Source organism: Halichoeres trimaculatus, unplaced genomic scaffold (genome assembly GCF_033239565.1).
Source record: "Halichoeres trimaculatus isolate MK-OKI-2021-1 unplaced genomic scaffold, fHalTri1.1 fHalTri1_scaffold_9, whole genome shotgun sequence".
Lineage (NCBI taxonomy): Eukaryota > Metazoa > Chordata > Actinopteri > Labriformes > Labridae > Halichoeres > Halichoeres trimaculatus.
This window is the reverse complement of record NW_027437188.1, coordinates 11042223-11061339: the sequence shown is the minus strand read 5'-3', so window position 1 is coordinate 11061339 and position 19117 is coordinate 11042223. Positions and strand designations below refer to the sequence as shown.

Sequence of the window (19117 nt, the reverse complement as noted above, 5' to 3'; positions counted from 1 at the left end):
TGTTGAAAATTAAACTGAAAAAGTGAAATAAATTTATGGTATTATCTAGATATTCAAGTGGAAATGCTGAAGAACAGGAAATTTCAGAATCAAATTGTCCAAATTGTCCACAAGAGAGTGACACTTTCTGGATTAAAGAAAAAGAAAAAAGAATAAGATGAGAAAAGATTTAAAACACCAAACCTTAAGAATTAAATTTGAATTAAAAGAATATTTAATTAATTAATCAGTGATATCTTTATCTAAATTAATAATATTCGGAGCAGAGTGGGAATGGTTGGCTTATGAGAAAAACACCAAGAGTAAAGTTAAACAGTCAAAAAAGTCAGGTTTAAATTATGAAGCTGAAATTAAAAACTGGAGAAAAATAACAATTTAAAAAAAAAAACAATAAGCAGATGAAGTTCAAATATTTAGATCAAATTACCCAGTGTCACAATATGAAATAACAAAGAAACTTGAAAAGTTGAGACTCGTGAAAAAATGTTGGTTAAATAGTTTTTTAGTAATCAAGCGAGAAAATAGTCAGGCACACAAGTCAGTAAAAGGGAAGTTGTTAAATTAAAGAGGTGAAAGAAAAAAAGACAGAGAAGAAAGCAGAGAATAAAAAAAGCAGTAAGACGTTAAAAAATAGAGGCTAGAAACATAACAAGAATGAGAAAGAAAAGAATTGATGGAATAGATGGAAAGGAAAATAAAAAAGTCAAGGGAAAAGAACGTCAAAATCAAAAGCAGAGAAAATACACAAAAGAATAAAACGCGACAGCAGGAATGACATAGGAGTACAATCAAGAAAGAAGAAGAAACAAAAAGAAAATATCAAATAAGGAAAAAAGGAAGAAGGTGAAATTAAAAATAAAACAAACAAGGAAAATTAAAGAGAAACAGAAAACATAAGAAAAAAATGTAGGATGGAAAGACAGAAAGATTCTCTTTGTTCTTTTATATTGGTTAAAAGTTCCCACTTTATAATTTTGATTTTTTTTGTTGTTTTTCACTTGTGCGTGCTCGTCTGTCAAACAGAGAAAACAGTGGACAAAAAGCTCTTTCCTATAGTAGTTTAATGCAGAAAGTTAAATTGCACTGAAATATGATGGACTGAAACTTTACAGTAAACTCACCATGAAATAGTTTTTTAAAGATTGCAGAGTTTGTGTTTTTATGTCAAGCCTGTAAAGTGAATATTTAATTTAAAAACAGCGTACTTAAACAGCATAGGAGGCATGCTTCCTTATTTTACAATCTAAAATCATCTGTACATTTAGTTAAATTGAAATATTCAAGATTATATTGCCTTAAAATTAGCGTTAAATAATAAGAACTATAAGAGCTTAATGTTTCTTAGAATAAATGAAATGTGGACGTTTTTTTAAAAACATTAATAAGACAGAAATGAGTTAGAAATGATATGGACGGTTGGATCACATCAGGCAGGATGTATTTCTTTCACTACAGGTGACCACCTGCACCTGCACAGGTAGCACCCGAGGCCTTCATCTCCTCCTCCTCTTCCTCATCTGAGAAACCTCTGAAAGAATCACAGAGAGTTAACGTCAGCAGAGAGAAACACAGTTAAAGTGTTCACAGGAGCACAACAAGAGCTGCACGTCAACAAAGGTGGTGGGGTGGACCGAAACAAAAGGAACCATTTAGCAGGGAGGAGTGAAGCATGCTGGGTAATTAAAGGGAGGGTAGATGAGGGGGTGTGAAGAGGCTAGATGTCCTGGACAACAGCTCACATTGTGTGCAGCAGACAAAGCTATTGTTGTGTAAAGGGTCAGGCCTGTAGGACTGTGGGACTGTGGGTATGTGGGGGACTCAGATCTGGGTTTCTTGGGAAAAATGTTTTTGACTTAATTTAAACATCTGTAAACATCCTTCACATAAACATGATACTGTTGCGCAAAAAAGACATCTCTACGAAATCAAGCTGTAACAACATCGTTTGGTGTTGTTCAGGATGGAGATAGGACAGAATTTACAGCAGAAATCAGAGTGAGATGAATGAGTCTGTGAAAGCTGTGGATTTAGTTCTGTTACCTGAACCACAAACGCTGCCAAGCCAGCCAACACCACGAGCAGGACCATGCCCCGCAGCCTGCCCAGGTTCAACCTCTTCAGGAGGAAGAACCGAGCCCAGCCCAGCTTCTTGGCGGTGTGAGGTGGGTAACGCATGCTGTTCACGCCCTCCATCTTCAGCTGCTTGATCAGACAGCTGCGCAGGTGGCTCAGCTGGTCGAAGCTGTGTCGGCCGTGGTAACAGCCCATACCGCTGTTACCTGAGCAGTGCAGGAGGAAGAGGAGAGGTCAGCAGACTTATTCCATCAAAGTTAAAGAGGGATGAAGTCTTACGGGTTGACTTGAGAAGTCGAACACTCACCGACTCCTCCGAAGGGCAGAGCGCTGATGGTGAAGTGAACCAAACAGTCATTGGCCAGCAGAGCTCCACTGGACGTCTCAGCTATCACTCTTTTTATCAGCTGCTCATTGGACAGGAAGAGAACAGAGAATACAAAACCTTAAAACTACTTGTTTAGACCCCAAAGTTTGATATAAAACAGAGAAATTTGTAAAAATGTATTCACAATTATTACAAATGACCAGACCCATTATTAAATTTTCAACCTTCACTGTTCACCTTCTCAACCTAATTTTGGGGCCGTTTACACGACAACGGATTTAGGGTGAAACGCAAAGGTTTTGTTGCGTGAAAACGGCCTCCAGATTTTTCTGAAACGCTGCCGACACCGTTGCCATGTAAGCAGTGAGCCGGCATTTTCAGTGGAAACGCTGACGTCACACTCTGCCTCGCGCGCGCATACAACAGAACAACAGTACTGTTGTTACGATCGTCGCGAAATACCGTGTTATGCTTGTGCTGCTCAATCTGCTGTGTCCGCTGACTGTCTTCATACAAAAAGTCCATCTTTTGCTCCACTTTTTAACTTAGTATTCCCCTTTACACCAGATGATTGTCTCAACTCTACTTCGGTGGAAATCTCCCAAAAGCGGCTTCTGGACAAGACAGTTATAGCACCACCTACAGGCCTGGCATGCTTACTGCAGCGTTTTCGGTCCATCAGCGTTTTCGTAAAAACGGAGATTTTATTCACAGCGTTTTCAGATGAAACGTTGTCGTGTAAACGGGGCCTTTATTTGCTTCAGGCTGAACAGTGGCATTGTGGACGCTCCTACAGTGCTGAGGAATCATTTTTCTCTCACTAAAAAGGGCAGTTCATCGCAAAATTGAAAATAAAAACAAGCATAAAACAAAAGTGTAGTGCTCCCATTACATTTTTTTTGCCATAAAGAACAGCAACAGGGCTTGCACTGAGCAACTACACACAACTTCACTTCTATTAGAAACACAAGCACAGAAGTCATCTGCATACTGGTTGAAACATTTATGCAATAAGAGGTAGCTTCAGCAGCAAGGGAGCACGAGGAGCAGAACAAAGCAGTGTAACGCATTTACACGGAAGAAACGTGAGTAAAAGTTAAATGAACACTTTTAGGCAAAGTGGCAGGCTGCGTTTATGGATTGTTTGAAACCCTCTCTGTCCTTTAACTCATTTTTAAATATCTGAGTCAAGTCCTTCTCAAATGCCAATTGCATTAGATTGGCCTTGCGTTGATGAAGCATAGTTTGACGATGCTCCGTGAAGACATTTTTAAGAGTAGAAAATTAAATTTCACAGTGCTCCTTAGCTGCTGTAGCTTCCTCACAGCTTTGAAGCTGTAAGGCGGTGCCTCCTGCTTGCTCCCATCTACCTTCACTTTTTCTCCTTGGTTCTGTGTATCACTAGAAATACTTCCTTATACCCATGTTCACTTATGACTGCAAATACAACCTTAAAAGTGTATAACCATGGACTGTAGACTGTTTAAAGTAGCTTGTAGCTCAGTACCACTGAGTATCCTGCTCACGGTTCACCTCTGTCCTTAATTGACTAGCATGTTGCCTTCGTTTGTTGGTTTGATTGGCTGAAATACAGAGTTGACAAATTGAGATAGAAACAATAGAAGATGGTTACTCCAGTAAAAAAAATTAACCCAAACATAGATAGCTTAAGATACAATAGAAGATGTTTATTGCGAAGAAAAAATGAATAAATAAATTTGTTTTCATTGCTTATAAGAGGTTTAAATAAGGTTTAACATTATGTTTAATGATGACTGACGAATGAAGCTGCCTTTCTTGTGTATTTCTGGGGGGATTGTAAAATATATGTAGAAAGGTAGAGTCAAGAAAAGATTAGACACTGGAAAGAAAAAAAAATCACTTTTGTCACTTGGCTCCACTCACATTCTCCCAGAGTCCCTCGTAGCCTCTACTGTACTGTACTGCAGACTCTGGCTGCACAACGGCTACCAATGGCTGCGCCAGTGACGAGGGTACTTTGGCTTCAAAACCATACAATGGTAAATGGTGGAGCTACGCTATCCACATTATCTCATATTAAGACCGGAGGTTGCCGCTTACACAAAACACGACACCAGAATGGATTCAGGAAGATTCACTCCCTAGAAGTTGTAACCATCGAAACCACTAAGGCTAAAGTCAACAGTTAGTAACTGCATGAATAAGAATAACAGTATTTTTCTCACTGAGCATAAACATAAACGTGGCATAAATGTGCTATTTTGAATACAAACAAAACAGTACTGTTGTGCTGTACATTGTTGTTTGTATACAGTAAGTTTGGATATTTTGAGAATTATTTCACAATTAAAATCCTCAGTAATCCATCTCTACTTTTGTCTTGATTTTTCTCCATGATAACCAAGCAAGTCTGTAGACTCATGACACAACTTTTTTTTTATTAAATCGCAAGCACAATCGCAATCGCAATATTGTCCACCTAATCGCAAATCGCACCTTTTCCCCAAATCGTGCAGCACTAGTTTTGAGGCTTCGACCAGTCAGAATCAGGTGTTTAAAACAGCCAGGTGATTATCAGAGAAGTGTTTCCTCCTGGTTTTAGAAGAGTCTCAGAGCTCAGAGACCTCAAATGTGTCCCTAGTCTTTACAGAATTGTCATCAATAATATCTCTTTCATACTATCTCCTACATGCCAACTCCATTAAGTCCCCTTCATGCTCTAAATCACTGATTCTGTCTTCGGCCTGAGCTCTCTCTTAGCCTTTCAGCCTTTAGGTTTAAACATCTGAGCTTTAGTGCCCCGTAGAAACCTCTGGTGAAGTGTAACAGCTATTTCCCAGCTCTAGCTCTCATTCTTCACTGATTAGATTGTCCACAGTCTCCTGTCCCGCTGCCTGAACTGATGATGAGACTTGTTCTGGATGCAGCTAGAAAAGCTTGCTTTCATCAGTCATCTAAGCTGACTTGATCTGTGCTGCAATAGGAACCACACACTACAGTAAAGGTCATAGCTGAATCATTAGTCTGATTCTCCTCCTGCTGCTGCTTTTTCTTTGTCTGTTGTATGTTTTCCTGCAGGTGGGATTATGCTTAAAAAACTCTACTGCCCCCTACAAGAAACCATTCAGTTACACAGTATTGCAGTATTCTTATTTTTAGTTAAGTATCAGTAGTTTCATGTTTATTATTTTTCTCCAGGCCTGATAGGGATTCACCAATATATCACCTGTATCCAGGGCAACTATCAGCCTGTCATTAAATAATTTGGTGTTCACTGATGAAACTTCCCATCTCTTGGACTTGGCAAAACCTGGGAAAAACTATTTCTGGCATTGAATAATTTCAGAGAGCTGAGGTGAGAAGAACTGGCCCCACTAATTGAATTTGAGGTGATTTTGATCAGTTTGGAGGCAGAAACATAGAGCAAGGATTTAAGTTCTCTGTTGCTGTGACAAACTTCAGTCAATTTCAGAATTGTTATATTTTTCATCAGTGTCAATCAGGCATCATAATCTAGAAACAAGTTTCAGGTTTAAGTGTTGGATGCTAAAACAAAATAGGTCCAAAATTGAACGCATGATTTGACACATGTATTTAGCGAGAACAAGACAAGATTTGCTCAAATTGTGACATCACCAGTACTTTGGTTTTTTTTTGATGGTATGAGCACAGAGGTTTTAAATCAGTTAAGTGGAAAAGAAACAAAACTTCTTCAAACCCAGAAAAGATCTTCACAGGCTGTGTTGTTTACCTTCTTGTCGTGAGAGAAGATGTAAACCACCAGGGGTTTTTCTCGCTCATTGATGAACTGGATGGCCTCGTCCACACCGCTCACTAAGATGATGGGAAGTAACGGACCAAAGATCTCCTCCCTCATCACTTTGGAGTCTGCTGTCACATCTTTCAGCACGGTGGGAGCTACGAAGACAAGAAGAAGACATTAGGACTAAAATTTAAGAACATACGAGTCACAGGATTTTACAAACGAATGCTCCTCGCACCGATGTAGCGCTCAGACTCATCATTTTCTCCACCCAATGCCACCGTGCTCCCCTCCATCAGAGCCATGACTCTCTTAAAGTGCCGCTGGTTGATGATGCGTCCGTAGTCCTCAAAAGTTTTTGGATTTTCAGTGTAAAACTCCTGCAATGGAACACAAGACGTGGTGTGGTCTCGCCTTTGCTGTTTTATGTGGAGCTTAAAGCGATGAGACACTTAAAAATCATGTCTCTGGATTCACCTTGATGCACTTCTTGATCTCCTCCACGACCCGTTCCTGGATGCACGGCTCACACAAGATGTAGTCTGGAGCGATGCAGGTCTGACCGCAGTTTACAAACTTCCCCCATGTGATGCGACTGCACACAGTTCAAACAAAACACGACAGAACAATAAATGAGGCTTGAAATGATATTATAAAATAAACTGTATGGCCATATACGCATGTCCCCTACACTGTCAGATATCCTGCATTTGTACAACTGACACACATTTATTTATTCATTTATTTATCTGACTGACCGGCACGCCACAGTGATGTCACAGCTCTTGTCGATGAAGCAGGGGCTCTTCCCTCCAAGCTCCAGGGTGACCGGGGTCAGATGTCGAGCTGCAGCCTCCATCACCAGTTTTCCCACGGTAGTGTTTCCTGTGTAGAAGATGTGATCGAACCTCTGTTTGAGCAGCTCCTGAGTCTCTGCTACTCCTCCGGTCACCACCGGGTAGAGATCCTACAGAAAGACAACACGAAGACATGAAAACTTCCTGAACATTTGCAGGAGGTGAAGATCAAAAAGAGGGGTTAAAGGAAAAGAACGAGGGTCACCTTGTCGAGATACAGAGGGAGAAGTTCTCCCATAACCTTAGAAGTGTGAGAGCTGACCTCTGAAGGCTTTATTACCGCTGCATTACCTGAAGGAAGAGACACACATGTCAGAGTCAGCAGTGCTGGGTTTCAGCAGCTACTTAATATTTGTTCAGAATATGGGGTTCAACATGATGTGCTTTATAATGCCCAAAAAAGTACTGGACTTATTTTTAGATGTAAAGGAGACAGGGACCTCAATTTCCCAAATTTTTTTGTTGTCAGGGCAAAAGATTAGTATTAAGAACAAAATAAAATATCTTGGGCATTTTATTACTGACAATATGTGTGACCTATAGCGACAGTGCCGTATGCTTTATGCTCAGGCTAACACTTTGGTGCGCCGATTCTCTCAGTGCTCTGATAGTGTGAAGGTAAATCTCTTTAGGACGTATTGTACTCCTCTTTATACTGCCCCTCTGTAGATGAGATATAAAAAGGCTAGCATTCAGAGGCTAAACGTAGCTTACAATGATGCACTTAGGATTTTATTGAAGAAACCAAGGCGAACTAGCGCAAGTGAACTTTTTTGTAATGCTGGGCTTTACTCTTTTAATGCTCTGTTGAGAAATCTGATGTATAAATTTATGTGTAGATTGACAGACTCCCAGAACTCTATATTGGGGCTGCTGACTAATCCCCAGCTTAGCTCCATTCGATACCAGTCTCCCTGGTGGAGACACTGGTACAGATGTCTTTTATAATTAATGTCTATTTTGTGTCTATTAATGTCTTTTTATTGTATTTGTTGTTGTGTTTATGGACTGTCGAGTATGGCAATAAAGTATCTATCTATCTATCTATCTATCTATCTATCTATCTATCTATCTATCTATCTATCTATCTATCTATCTATCTATCTATCTATCACAGTGAATATCTGAGAGATGATTAATACTTATTGGTCTGTCACAAATAAAATACTAACATGTGCCTCTGGGTGTCTTTTGAGGGACAGATGTGCTCTTAATTTTTGACTGAGTTGGTTTATTGTCTATACGAACGCTCCTGCACAAGAGGAATTACACAGGTTTAGTTAATTTGATCAAATGGGAGCCCCCTGCTCTAAAGAGAGAGTGGCTGCACATGATCAGATAAATCCAGAGACCAAGTCCTGTTTCTGATCTAATTCAAACTTTGGAGCAGGATTAATACAAAATGTGTATTTTAGAAATGTTTCTAGCGTTTTGCTTTTCGTCCTAACAATGACAGAGCAGATAAAGACGCTATAAAAACGTCACAAAAATTAAAGAACTTTTGCTGTGGATTGTGGCACCCCCTTATGGTCAAAGTCTGTCTCACTCAAAGAGATTCCATATGAGGTTGATCTGATGTGGATATTCTTTGTAAATCCTTCAACATGTGTGCCAGAATACCCAAACCTGATAGAAAGAACTGGATTCCAGATCCACATCCTTGTTGCTCAGATTAAACCAGGTCCTCCAGTTTTATGCACAAAACTCAAATCATACAACAAGAGGGCGTGTCAGGATTGGAGTGTGATGCTGACAGAGCTTTAACTCTGTAGGGCAGAATTAAAATGTATGAGTGAGAAATTCAAGCTGCGATCAGCTCTGGTTTATTTCATACCAGCAGCAATGGCTCCGACCAGCGGCTGCAGCGTGACGGCCCAGGGATAGTTCCAGGTCCCAATGATGAGCGCGACACCGAGTGGCTCTGGCTGCAAATAAACCTCGTCTGTGATGGTCATGAAGTTCTTCTCCACAGGCCGAGGAGCCGCCCATTCTGCAAGTTTCTCCACCGCTAGCTCGATCTCTCCCTCCAGCCCCAGAGTCTCAAACAGCTCTGTCCCCTTTTCACTCTGAGGAAATCCACATCATACATTTTTTTGTGTTTGTTTCAAAAGAATACACACCAAGTTTGATCGGTGTCGGTTATGATTAGATAATTATCTTAATGCAGAGACAAAACAGAGGAAATCATTGTTTCTTGAGTGGATGGGATACATCTCTATACTTTAGCTCAACACAGCTTCATAACAAAGTTGCAAAATGTGGTGTTTTTTTAAATGTGTTTGACAATCAAAATGTGTTATCTTGTGTTTTAAACTGCAAATATTTACCTTCTTAAATTAAAAAGTAACTTTAGCCTTCGGCATGCAAGCAGAAAACATCTCAGAGGCTTCTACTCTCTGCTATTATAGACTCTAAACTAAGAGGTTGGATTTTATTTCAGACATGACTCAAGGAAATTCTTGTGATGGCATGTCAACACATGGATCACTGACCCCATGCTGTAAACACTTGCAGTATGAGGATTGTGTCTACGCTGTTGTTTTCAGATGATACTGGTTTAGTTTGAATATTTGTTCAAATATAGTGTGACACAGTTTGCAAATTCCATGTCTGTTCCCTACAGATGAAACATTGCTTTTTACCTTTCCGAGGTCTTTTTTGACAGACTCTGCGATGTCTCCTCTTCTCTCTGTGATTAAGCGCTTCAGACTCTTCAGCTGGTGGATCCTGAACTCCAGAGGTTTGGTCTTCCCAGTCTGGAAGGACTTCCTGGCCCTCTGCACGACCAGCTCTTCTCGCGACATCTGAAATAGTGAAAGGTCATGTAAACATATCTCTGTTTTAGAAGGGAAGATAATTTTTGAGTCTCCTTTGATGTTACCCTCTTGTGCACTTTATTAAAAACATACAAAACAGTTAAAACACAAGCAGTTAAGCTACAATAAAAGTGCATAGACTGAAGGAGGACTCAGATTATTCTGCTAACCCTGGGTACGCCCCCTCGTATCACCTAACATCATCATAAATATCCAACACTAAATGTAGTCACAGGTAAGTTTTTATTATATGACTAACGGAGCCTTTTCTCAGCAAACAGTATGAGAACTTTTAGGGGAAAAAAATATAAATTAGCTATTATCTAGTAATAAGAAGTTAATCCAAGTTGAAGTTTGGTTTACAGTTAGCTCACTGATATCCTAAAATCATCCTTTACTTTAGCCTGATATGGCTGCTACCGTTGACAACTGTAATCGCACATTGCACGATAAAGCAAAAAGAGGAGCAAATACAAACTATGCATTAAATGAGAAACTGAAAACAACCTTAAACAGAGCAAAGTTTTACCTTTTAGAGCTGCTGGGTGGCTTTTGCCTATGATCGCTGGAAGCTAGCGGTAAGGAGCAGTGCTGCGTTCAGGTGCTCCTTGGAAGGCCTGTTTTCTTAGAAATCAGTGCAAAACAACGTGAACTATACTATAAATGAGACGTTGGCTTTGGATTGGAGTAACATTTTCTCAGAACTGATATATTGAACTTTTTGTAAATCTAAAATAACACCCTAATTCGATGTTAAAGAAGTATTTTATCTAATTTATTGTTTCTTTCCTGATTAGATAGCGTTTCACGTGGTAAATTTTGGGAGCTAATTTCTCCGATTTTCTTCTAACGTCTGTGAACAGGGGTCATTTACAGCGTCAGCAATTGGGCTGTTGATGAGTCAATCAAATTGATACCCAATCAGCAGCAGAAACGGAAAAAGCTCCTCCCCTCTGATTTAATAAAGCAGAAAACAATGGCCGCAAGGACCGTTTGTTTCAGGTCGCCTCGGTATTTCAGGAATTTAAAGTCCTTAACCAAGAAATCCTTAGACTTTAAAGGAGGTAAAATCACTTTGATTATTTTACAGTCTCTGTCACACATGAAACAGCATGGAATTAGTGATTTTTCCCCAAGCTTTATTTATATTTTAGATGCAGACTGAGGCTGGTGGGGCAACCATCATCCGTCCACCAAAGTTAATCTCACTGGTAAAAACAAATTTTGAATAGTAAAATTATCAAATAGATAAATTAAAAAAATAAAATAAATAAATAAATAAATAAATAAATAAATAAAGAATGAAAAACAAACAAACAATAAAACTCGGTTGTCTGAAAAATATTGAAAAAATAAATAAATAAAAACCTAGAACTGAGTTTGGACTTAAGAAACCAACTAACAATACTTTATTTATGGCTAATTTATCTCATTTGTAGTGTTTGCATGTCCCTGATAAATGAAGAAACACACAGCGAGACATCTGTATTTTTTCTCTTTTAATAACAAAGACTGTGTTTGTGTTCCATAAAGAACAAAGAAAGAGAGAGACACCCCTTTGTGACAGACACAACATTGACATTTCTCTTTGAAACATCAGTGCTTGGAAAGTGTTGCATTTTCAGGCTCGAGACTGACAGCGGGGTCTTTCTTCAAATGCATTCAGAACAAGCTGGAGAAGCATGAAACAACAGGGTACATACATTCAATAATCTAGAGGTTCTACAGGGTAAGATGCAGACTCAGTTGGTACCCATGCTTTATTAAAACAGTCCATGGACATGAGCGAGGACTCAGGTGAGGTTTCCATCAGACTTCTTCTTCCCTCTTCACTCTGTGTGCAGTAAAAGGCTTTGTGTGGTTCAGAGTGCTCATGACGAGGATGAGAGGAACTTAAAAACTCAGATATGTGTAGGAAAAAGGACAGTACATGAGAGAGAAACAGGCCACTGGGTGCCCGTGAATGCATTTATACATGTTCTATACACTGAAAAAGAATTTATTCACACCTGTACAGAGGAGTAGGCCCCGTCTGCTCTCATGACAAGAAGGCACCTCCTTTTTCCAACCTTGTCTCTACTACTGGCCTTAATGCACACCTGGCAAGTGCTCATGTGTATATTTTCTACATAAATACACACCCATACATACATAAATACAGTACACACACTGTTAGGAGCACAGCAGACGACTGAGGGGAGGCAGAGGGACAAGTGGACGATAGGCAGTGCAGATTTGACATTTGTAGTCTTTATAAATTTGATGAAACGCCACGCACGTTTCAGGAAATTTAACAAGACTCACTGAACGAAGAAGTGTGTATTGATCTCAACAGTCCTGGTAGAAAGGTTTTCTGGAAAGTTTTGAAGCTGCCATGAGTTGTGTTTTATTTCAGCACACTCCTGTTGTGCCAAAAAAGGTTTCATCCTTATCAAAGCCCCTTGGCAGACGTGAATAAAACGTATCAAATTCATTTCTGTACATATAAAGATTTGTGCTCTTTGACTGACAGGCTGACAGCTTCATCAGCACCCCGAAAAAAACTCTGATCTCTCTCTCTCACACACACACGCACACACACTCCTCCCAAAAGAAGGAGGAGGGACTCATCACATGCACAACGTATTTATAAATATATACAAGTCTGCAAACATCAAGTCTGGTTAAAAAAAGTAGCTACAGATACTGACAGAACAAAAACAGCTGTAGTATTTAGTGAAATCAAGCTATTATTCAGGTAATTTGTCAAGTTGAGCAGGGCTGTCTAAGTCCCTCTGGTTGCTCGGCATTATGGGAAATGTTGCATTCTGATTACCTGTTGATCATGCACACAGAGCAGGTTAGTTTGAGGGTGGGAGAGGAGTGATCTGGAAACTCTTCCCCCCTCCACCTTCACATTTCTGCCTCCAGAGGGTGTTACAGACTCTCCTCCACAAACAGTGATAAAGTGCTTCGGCTGACAACATAAAAATAAAAACAAAGTAGGTACAAATCTACACAATCGTCTGCTCAGACGGCAGCCTGCTATCTGTAACAGCAGTTTCTGTTTTGAGAGTTCAAATTGTCTGAGGTCTGTTACATCGATCCACCTCCAGCCTCTTCTGTTTCCTTCTACTCTGATACTCCAGGTTTTCAAGACAGGCAGGAGGCTAAACCATCTGTGTTCTTCTGAACCAATAAATAAGAACAATAAAAACTTAAACACAGAGTAAATAACCACTGATATCACAGAGAGAACAGGAGTTTAAAAAAAGATGAACTGCTTCATGAGGAGCTTCAGACTCCTAAAGTCACAAAATGTCTCAAAGTCGCATCAATCGTCTCTTTTCTTGTAAAAAAGGGGAAAAAAAAGATATCCTGAATGATGGAGTTTCTTTTCCGTGTTTTAATCAGATCCACTGATAAAGTGTAAGAAAGAAAACTGCATTAAGTCCAGGCCCAGTTTCAGCCTTCAGTTTCTGGATCTGTTCGTTGTCTTTGGTTGGAAGTTTGCGCTTCAGTCAGTCTGCGGTGAAAGAAAGAAACTAACAGATGATAAATACAGATGAAGAAAAAGTGCTTGGACTGCTACAGGAGGGACCGGCCACTCTGTGTGGATGGACGGAGGCGGCCTCAGGTTGTGGTCCCTCTGTGTGGGTTGTGTGTGAGCGCTGCTACTCGTACAGTGTGACGGTGCAGTAGCAGAGGGCGGAGATCCTGCGGTCCACACTCGCCTTGTCTGCAGAGAAACACGGGAAGAAGAAGGAATCAGGACGAGTTGGAGAAGACACTGCCAAACAAAAATATCATGGCAAACGCCTGCTGTACCATGAAATGAACCATCTAAACCTTTCTAAACCCCTTTACACACACTAACACACAGCCCAACAGCAGGAGGTTTCTGTACTCACACTTGACCACGTTCTCGATGTCTGTGGGGTCCTGCAAGACCTTGGACAGACCGTCTAGCAGCATGGCGGCCTTGCTGTAGCGGTAGGCGATGTCTTCAGTCTGCTTGAACATCTCATCCAGAGCTGCTGATTGAACCTGACACACACAGGAAAACATAGTATCACGTTGGGATCATCAGCTGGGATTAAAACTGCACTCGACAAAAACGTGCGCAACGTGCGTCTTTCCCAAGAGTTAGTGAAGATGCAATAATGGAAGGTGCAGGTTTTAAGGGTAAACCATCTTTTCGAATCCCCATATTTAGATAAGGCAGTTTTTCAGGTGTGTATCAGTTGATTCAGCGAGTCATAGGTTTTCTTCAGTACATACATTAAATATCGAGACTGCAGATTGGTCTAACAGCATGTTTTAGCCTGATAAAAGTCTCCATGTCACGATTATAGTTTAAGACTCACCATCTCCACAGCGTGATTGTAGATAAGTTTCTCCGCCGTCACACAGTTGATCTCGTCCACAAATCGCTGCTTATCGGAGAAGAAGTGGTTCAGTTTGTCGGACAGCTGTCGCCAGAGGGAGATGCAGCTTTTGTATCGGTCGTTCAGACTCTTCACCACTGAGGGAACGTGAAGAGGGAGGTCTGAGTTACTATGCTGCTGAAAAAACAGCAACATTTTGATGGCAGCCCTAGATTAAATCTCTGGAACAAGTTGGGGTAAGCTGATGTGAAGAGGAGGAAATGTGCAGAGACTCATCTCTGCTCTCCCACAGAACATTTTACACTCAAAGAGACGTGTCTCAACGGGAAACTTTGGAAAGTTTTGGGGATAAAGAGCTTAAAATTTTGTTGAAATCTTTGGGAGTGTGTGTGACAGAGACTGAAGGCTTCCTTTCATCCATCCATTTCTTAACTGCTTATCCTGTTCAGGGTCGCGGGTGTAAGGAGCCTGTCCCAGCTGTCACTGGGCGAGAGGCGGGGTACACCCTGGACTGGTCGTCAGCCAATCACAGGGCTGACACAGACAGACAACCATTCACGCACACACTCACACTTTTAAAGTGATCAATTAACCTGGTGAGCATGTTTTTGGACTGTGGGAGGAAGCCGGAGAACCCAGAGAGAACCCACGTGAAGGCTTCCTCTTTCAGGTAAAGGTAAAAGAAACAGGTTTTCTCTCCCTGACTTGTTCTCAGTTGTTGAAATGCAGACGATGGCTGAACTGGTCTTACCTTGTTTGACTGCAGTGGAGGGATTGAGTTTGGCTGATTTGATCTGAGCTTTAGCCAGATGGAGGGAGGAGGCCAGGAGCTGAGCAGCCTTCATGTAGAGCACCAGCTGCTCCACCTGCCTGTAGGGGGCAGCACATGAACAGTATATGAGACCAACGGAGGAGTTCAGACACTGCAGCAGCAGAACAAAGAGACGGCAGACACCACGAGGTGGGAGGATTTCATAGGTTCCCTTTAACTTCACGACTCCAGACCCAGGGGCCGGAGGAGGAGCGCTAAGGCTAGTGCTGCTTCAATTCTTACAGAGTGCTTCCTTATGTCCACCATCGTGAACGTTTCTTTAGCTCAACTGCTTCGGGAATTAAGTTAAAAACACCTTCTACAAAGTTATTTAAAAGATAAAAAAGAGAAATGTACAACTAAAGGATCACATTAACAGAAAAGAAAGCTGAAATATTAGACACACAGGAGCACTTAGAGGACGTTACTAGATATTGATACAACAGAAGTTGGGTCCATTATGTAAAGTCCACATGAAGTCATTCCTTACCCCCACTCCTTGCTGAGCTGGCTGATCTGGTCCACGACCACGCTGTCCTGTGGGGTGTAAATAGAGGCAGCCGACACACCGAGCTCTGTCCCTCCAGCTCGCAGTGCCGCCATCTCCATGACGCAGTCAGTGAACGAAAGCATCATCCGCAGGTACATCAGGGTGTCCGTGTGCTCACGCTGAAAAATAACAACGAGTCACCTTTGATGCTTCCTCTCCTGTCAGAGATAAAGATGAGACATCAAATAGCCGCTTACCTCCATGAGCGTCTCCTCAGGAAGCTCAGGAGCTTCAAACGTGATGAATCCCTCCAGGCTGGGAGGGGAGGTCCCGTAGGGGACGTAGCGCAGGCTGCTGGGGGCACCCTCTGCCCCGGTGATGATCTGCCCACCAACAAACCCTCCTGGAGGAGACGAGCCCAAGGCCATGCCCGGAGGAGAGCCGACGTAGACACGACCACTTGTGGAGCACAGGGAGCCAGCGGAGCTGTTGGAGCCCACTGTGGAGAGAGGAGAGAGTAAGACAGAGCTGAGGAAAACTCTGCACACCCAGTGCCCCAACATGTCCAAAGACAACCTTAACCTGAGCTCTATTTCACATATTTTAGGTAATAAATAACTGAAAAACAGAAGATTCAGTTAGCAGCTGTGAAAAGGGCAAAAACAGCTTCAACATGATCATTTTTTGTCTGCTCTGCAAAGTGATGGTTTCTATCACAAATAGAGGGAGACAGTTTTCTCTGAGTGTCTGACAAATCATGGATGGACTTCCCACAGGGACAGGATGTTATGTTACTGATATAATCATTTTCTTTCCTAGTTTCAGTAACAACACACTGCAAAAACCTTGACTCTGAGCAACTGATTGTCTTATTTTTCAGTAAAAATTGTCATAATAGACTTAATATGAGCCACATTCAGCTGACAAGTCCAGAAACATGTCTTATTTTAGGATATTAAAGGTAAAAAATGATTAAATTGCTCAAAAGATATACCAGTGGTGTAAAAAAAAATTATTGTACCTTGCCTTTATTCTTAACACAAATATCTTAAAATAAGACATTTTGGGACTTTTCAGCTGAATGTGGCTTTGAAAAGCATAAGAAGAAATTTTATTAATTTGCTCTTCTCAAAACCACAGAAGAAGAACTATCTGGGACTTAAATTGTAAAAGCCTTCATGTTTTCCAGCTTATTCAAAGTGGTGTTGTTACCTGAGGTGGTGCGTGGTCGTGCGCCCAGATGGCTGCAGGTGGGAGGCGTGCTGCTGTTTGGCGGTGAACCCACAGTGAAGAGTACGGTACGAGGACTCGCAGACCCTCCCTGAACCATTCCACTGCCACCTGCTGGGGCTGTGAGAGGAGGACACTTAGCTCTTTATTTCATATTTTTAAAAATCACTTAAGTTTCTCTGAGGCTTTTTAAGCCTACTTGTGTTTATTGTTCATGCACGACACAACGATCAAACTGAGGCCACCTGTGGGCGTACCTGTGTCCATGGGCCGCTCGGTGTTCAAGCTGTCAGTACTGCCTTGATAGGCCTGTCCACCCAGGTTGATTCTGATTGGCTGCTCAGACAGACGACCTGTACTGACTGACCTGCAGAGAACATCAGATAACGTCAGCGTCGAGTCAAACAGTGTTAAAGATGACATCACACAGCCGGGAGACAGACGCTGGACCTTGACTTTTCACTCCATTACGTAATTTTTACAGCCTTCAGGTTCTCAGTAACATTTCCACACACTCAGGACAGGCTAGTGCCCCTTCCTATGGACACTGGCATGTAGAGGTGTGTGCACGTGTCCTTACTCTCATTACAACAGTTTTTGCCACGCAAGGTGACACCAGTAGGGCTAATAATCAGGATCTTGCAGCAGAAACTTTTAGTCAACAGTGTTGTGTCTAAGGTTTCTAAGTGCAGCCCAGCTCAGGGCAGGAGAGGAAACCCGTGGACCTACCTGCCAAAAGTCCGACTGCCTTCAGGTGCAGCCGGGCGTCCGCTGTAGTAAGGGCTGCAGTGGTGAGCGCAGATATCTCGTGCATCTGCCAGCGTCTTGGTGGGCACAGGGCTGTCAGCCAGCGCCATCAAGTTACATGACGCCTGCGTCTTAGGGATCTTGAATGGTGCAGAAATGGTCTGGAAGTGAAAACAGGGAAACTAAAGAACCATTTTTATGGATGGTTGTATAAAAAACACCTGGAGATGTTGATTTATACATGTGCTTACCTTTGTTGGGGAGCCAATGATGGTGGGCAGTGGGGACTTCTGCAGCCAGTCAGATGTACGTGGGGAGGAGCCCAGGAGCTTGGTGGGGGATGAGCCGAGGTTGGCCGGTCGGCCGAGCTGTGGAGAATGACTGCAGGAGGAGGAAGAGGAGGAGGGCTGCAGAGGGTCTGATAACTGCTTGTGGAGCTTCTGTCGGGTCTGGTAGACGTCAGTCAGCGTGGGGGCGCTTTGCAGCCGTGCTCCAAGGAGCTGAGAGGACGGGACGGGGGAACCTGGAGATGTTAGAGGAAACAGTTAGACAAATGTGCATCAAAACCCTCAGACTATTTCGTTTTGTCACACCAGTTCAAAACTTAAAGCATGGAAATGATTAAATGTCACAAGTAAAAAAGACTGTGAATCAGAACTTGAGCCCAGAGGACACAATATGCATCTTATATGTTTTAAAGCAGCCCCATCCATGTGAGAAGAAAATGGGTTGTATAATCTTCCTGTCTTCATAAGAGCTGATTTATTAAAAACTTGGTCATGTTGGAGTCTGAAATAAGTGCCCTGGCTGTCCTATGATAAAGTGTTTTGGCCCTAACAGATAATGAAGCAGCCAAATCTGTGAGCAGATGAACTTAACCTTAGCCTTTCCTGTTTTTGTTCCCCTAGACTCTGAAATATGTCAAAATAGACGTTTTTTTTAGGGGGATTTCCTAAGCAGCTCATGATGTGTTAAATAAAGATTGATAATGAACTCTTTACATCATCTCTGTTATGTCAGGAGAGACGTAACTCCGTGACTCATTTGCCCGGGAGCAGTGAAAAGCAGCGGGGAGTGAAGCTTCTTGTGTCACTTTCATAACATATCCTGCGACTTCTCTGGATTGGTCATGAAATCTGCTTGTTTGTGTGGAACTGTGAGAGCTGTTCCCTGTCCGTCCGTCTGTCTGTCTGTCCGTCTGTCTGTCTGTCTGTCTGAGGCTTCAGTTCAGACACTGTGTGCTCTGTAGCCTCCCTCTTTTGAGACGGTCACCATGACAGCAAACCTCTCCACACAAACAGAAGGAGCTGTCAGACGTCTGCAGAGTTCATGTAATGACAGCGTCACAACATTTAAAAAGGGCCTTGGCTTGTGGTGACTCATGGACTCTGTCAATAACACAGTTATGACACACAGGCGTGGATCAAAACAAAGACTCCTCTTCTCTCTCAAGATGCCAGAGTTATGAGTTTAACGTTGGGTGAACTAGTTGGCTCAGGAAGATGTGGGTTAACCTCCTTTTGTGTGAACTGACCTCCTGAGGAGCTGCGGCTGCGAGGCTCGTGGCTCTGCAGGTGGCAGCAGCAGTGGCCCAGCTGCTCGGGGATCGTCCCGACTGTGACACAAACAAAAGTTATTTCCAGTCATGTCTGG

At 42.0% G+C, this 19117-nt stretch overlaps 2 protein-coding genes across 2 annotated transcripts in view; both read right to left on the bottom strand.

Moving 5' to 3' along the window:
- Positions 1–946: 946 nt before the first annotated feature.
- Positions 947–10474, bottom strand: LOC141797677 (aldehyde dehydrogenase family 3 member A2-like). The gene is made up of 11 exons (XM_074679290.1): positions 10349–10474; positions 9646–9807; positions 8838–9069; positions 7209–7294; positions 6905–7113; positions 6624–6741; positions 6385–6526; positions 6135–6301; positions 2381–2480; positions 2041–2279; positions 947–1528 (listed from the first exon to the last, which is right to left on the bottom strand). Exons 2-11 carry the CDS (start codon positions 9805–9807, stop codon positions 1514–1516), a joined length of 1470 nt encoding a protein of 489 aa, XP_074535391.1. The 5' UTR covers positions 10349–10474; the 3' UTR covers positions 947–1513.
- An 845-nt stretch (positions 10475–11319) lies between these two features.
- ulk2 (unc-51 like autophagy activating kinase 2) overlaps positions 11320–19117 on the bottom strand; it is a 61098-nt gene continuing 53300 nt past the window's right edge. Inside the window, exons 17-27 of the mRNA XM_074678976.1 lie at positions 18999–19079; positions 17716–17987; positions 17447–17625; positions 16975–17084; positions 16700–16837; positions 15745–15986; positions 15488–15666; positions 14938–15056; positions 14166–14323; positions 13710–13845; positions 11320–13537 (exon numbers count right to left, since the gene is read on the bottom strand). Coding sequence (XP_074535077.1) covers positions 13473–13537; positions 13710–13845; positions 14166–14323; positions 14938–15056; positions 15488–15666; positions 15745–15986; positions 16700–16837; positions 16975–17084; positions 17447–17625; positions 17716–17987; positions 18999–19079 — 1679 coding nt within the window. The 3' untranslated portion in view covers positions 11320–13472. The remainder of the gene's footprint in view (positions 13538–13709; positions 13846–14165; positions 14324–14937; positions 15057–15487; positions 15667–15744; positions 15987–16699; positions 16838–16974; positions 17085–17446; positions 17626–17715; positions 17988–18998; positions 19080–19117) is intronic.

Coding starts and splice junctions, on each gene's coding strand:
- LOC141797677 (XM_074679290.1), bottom strand. CDS start 9,807: ATGTCGCGAGAAGAGCTGGTCGTGCAGAGGGCCAGGAAGTCCTTCCAG. Junction 6,302..6,384: donor TGAGTCTGAGCGCTACATCG/GTGCGAGGAGCA, acceptor TTGTCTTCGTAG/CTCCCACCGTGCTGAAAGAT. Junction 2,481..6,134: donor TCTTCTCTCACGACAAGAAG/GTAAACAACACA, acceptor TCCAATGAGCAG/CTGATAAAAAGAGTGATAGC.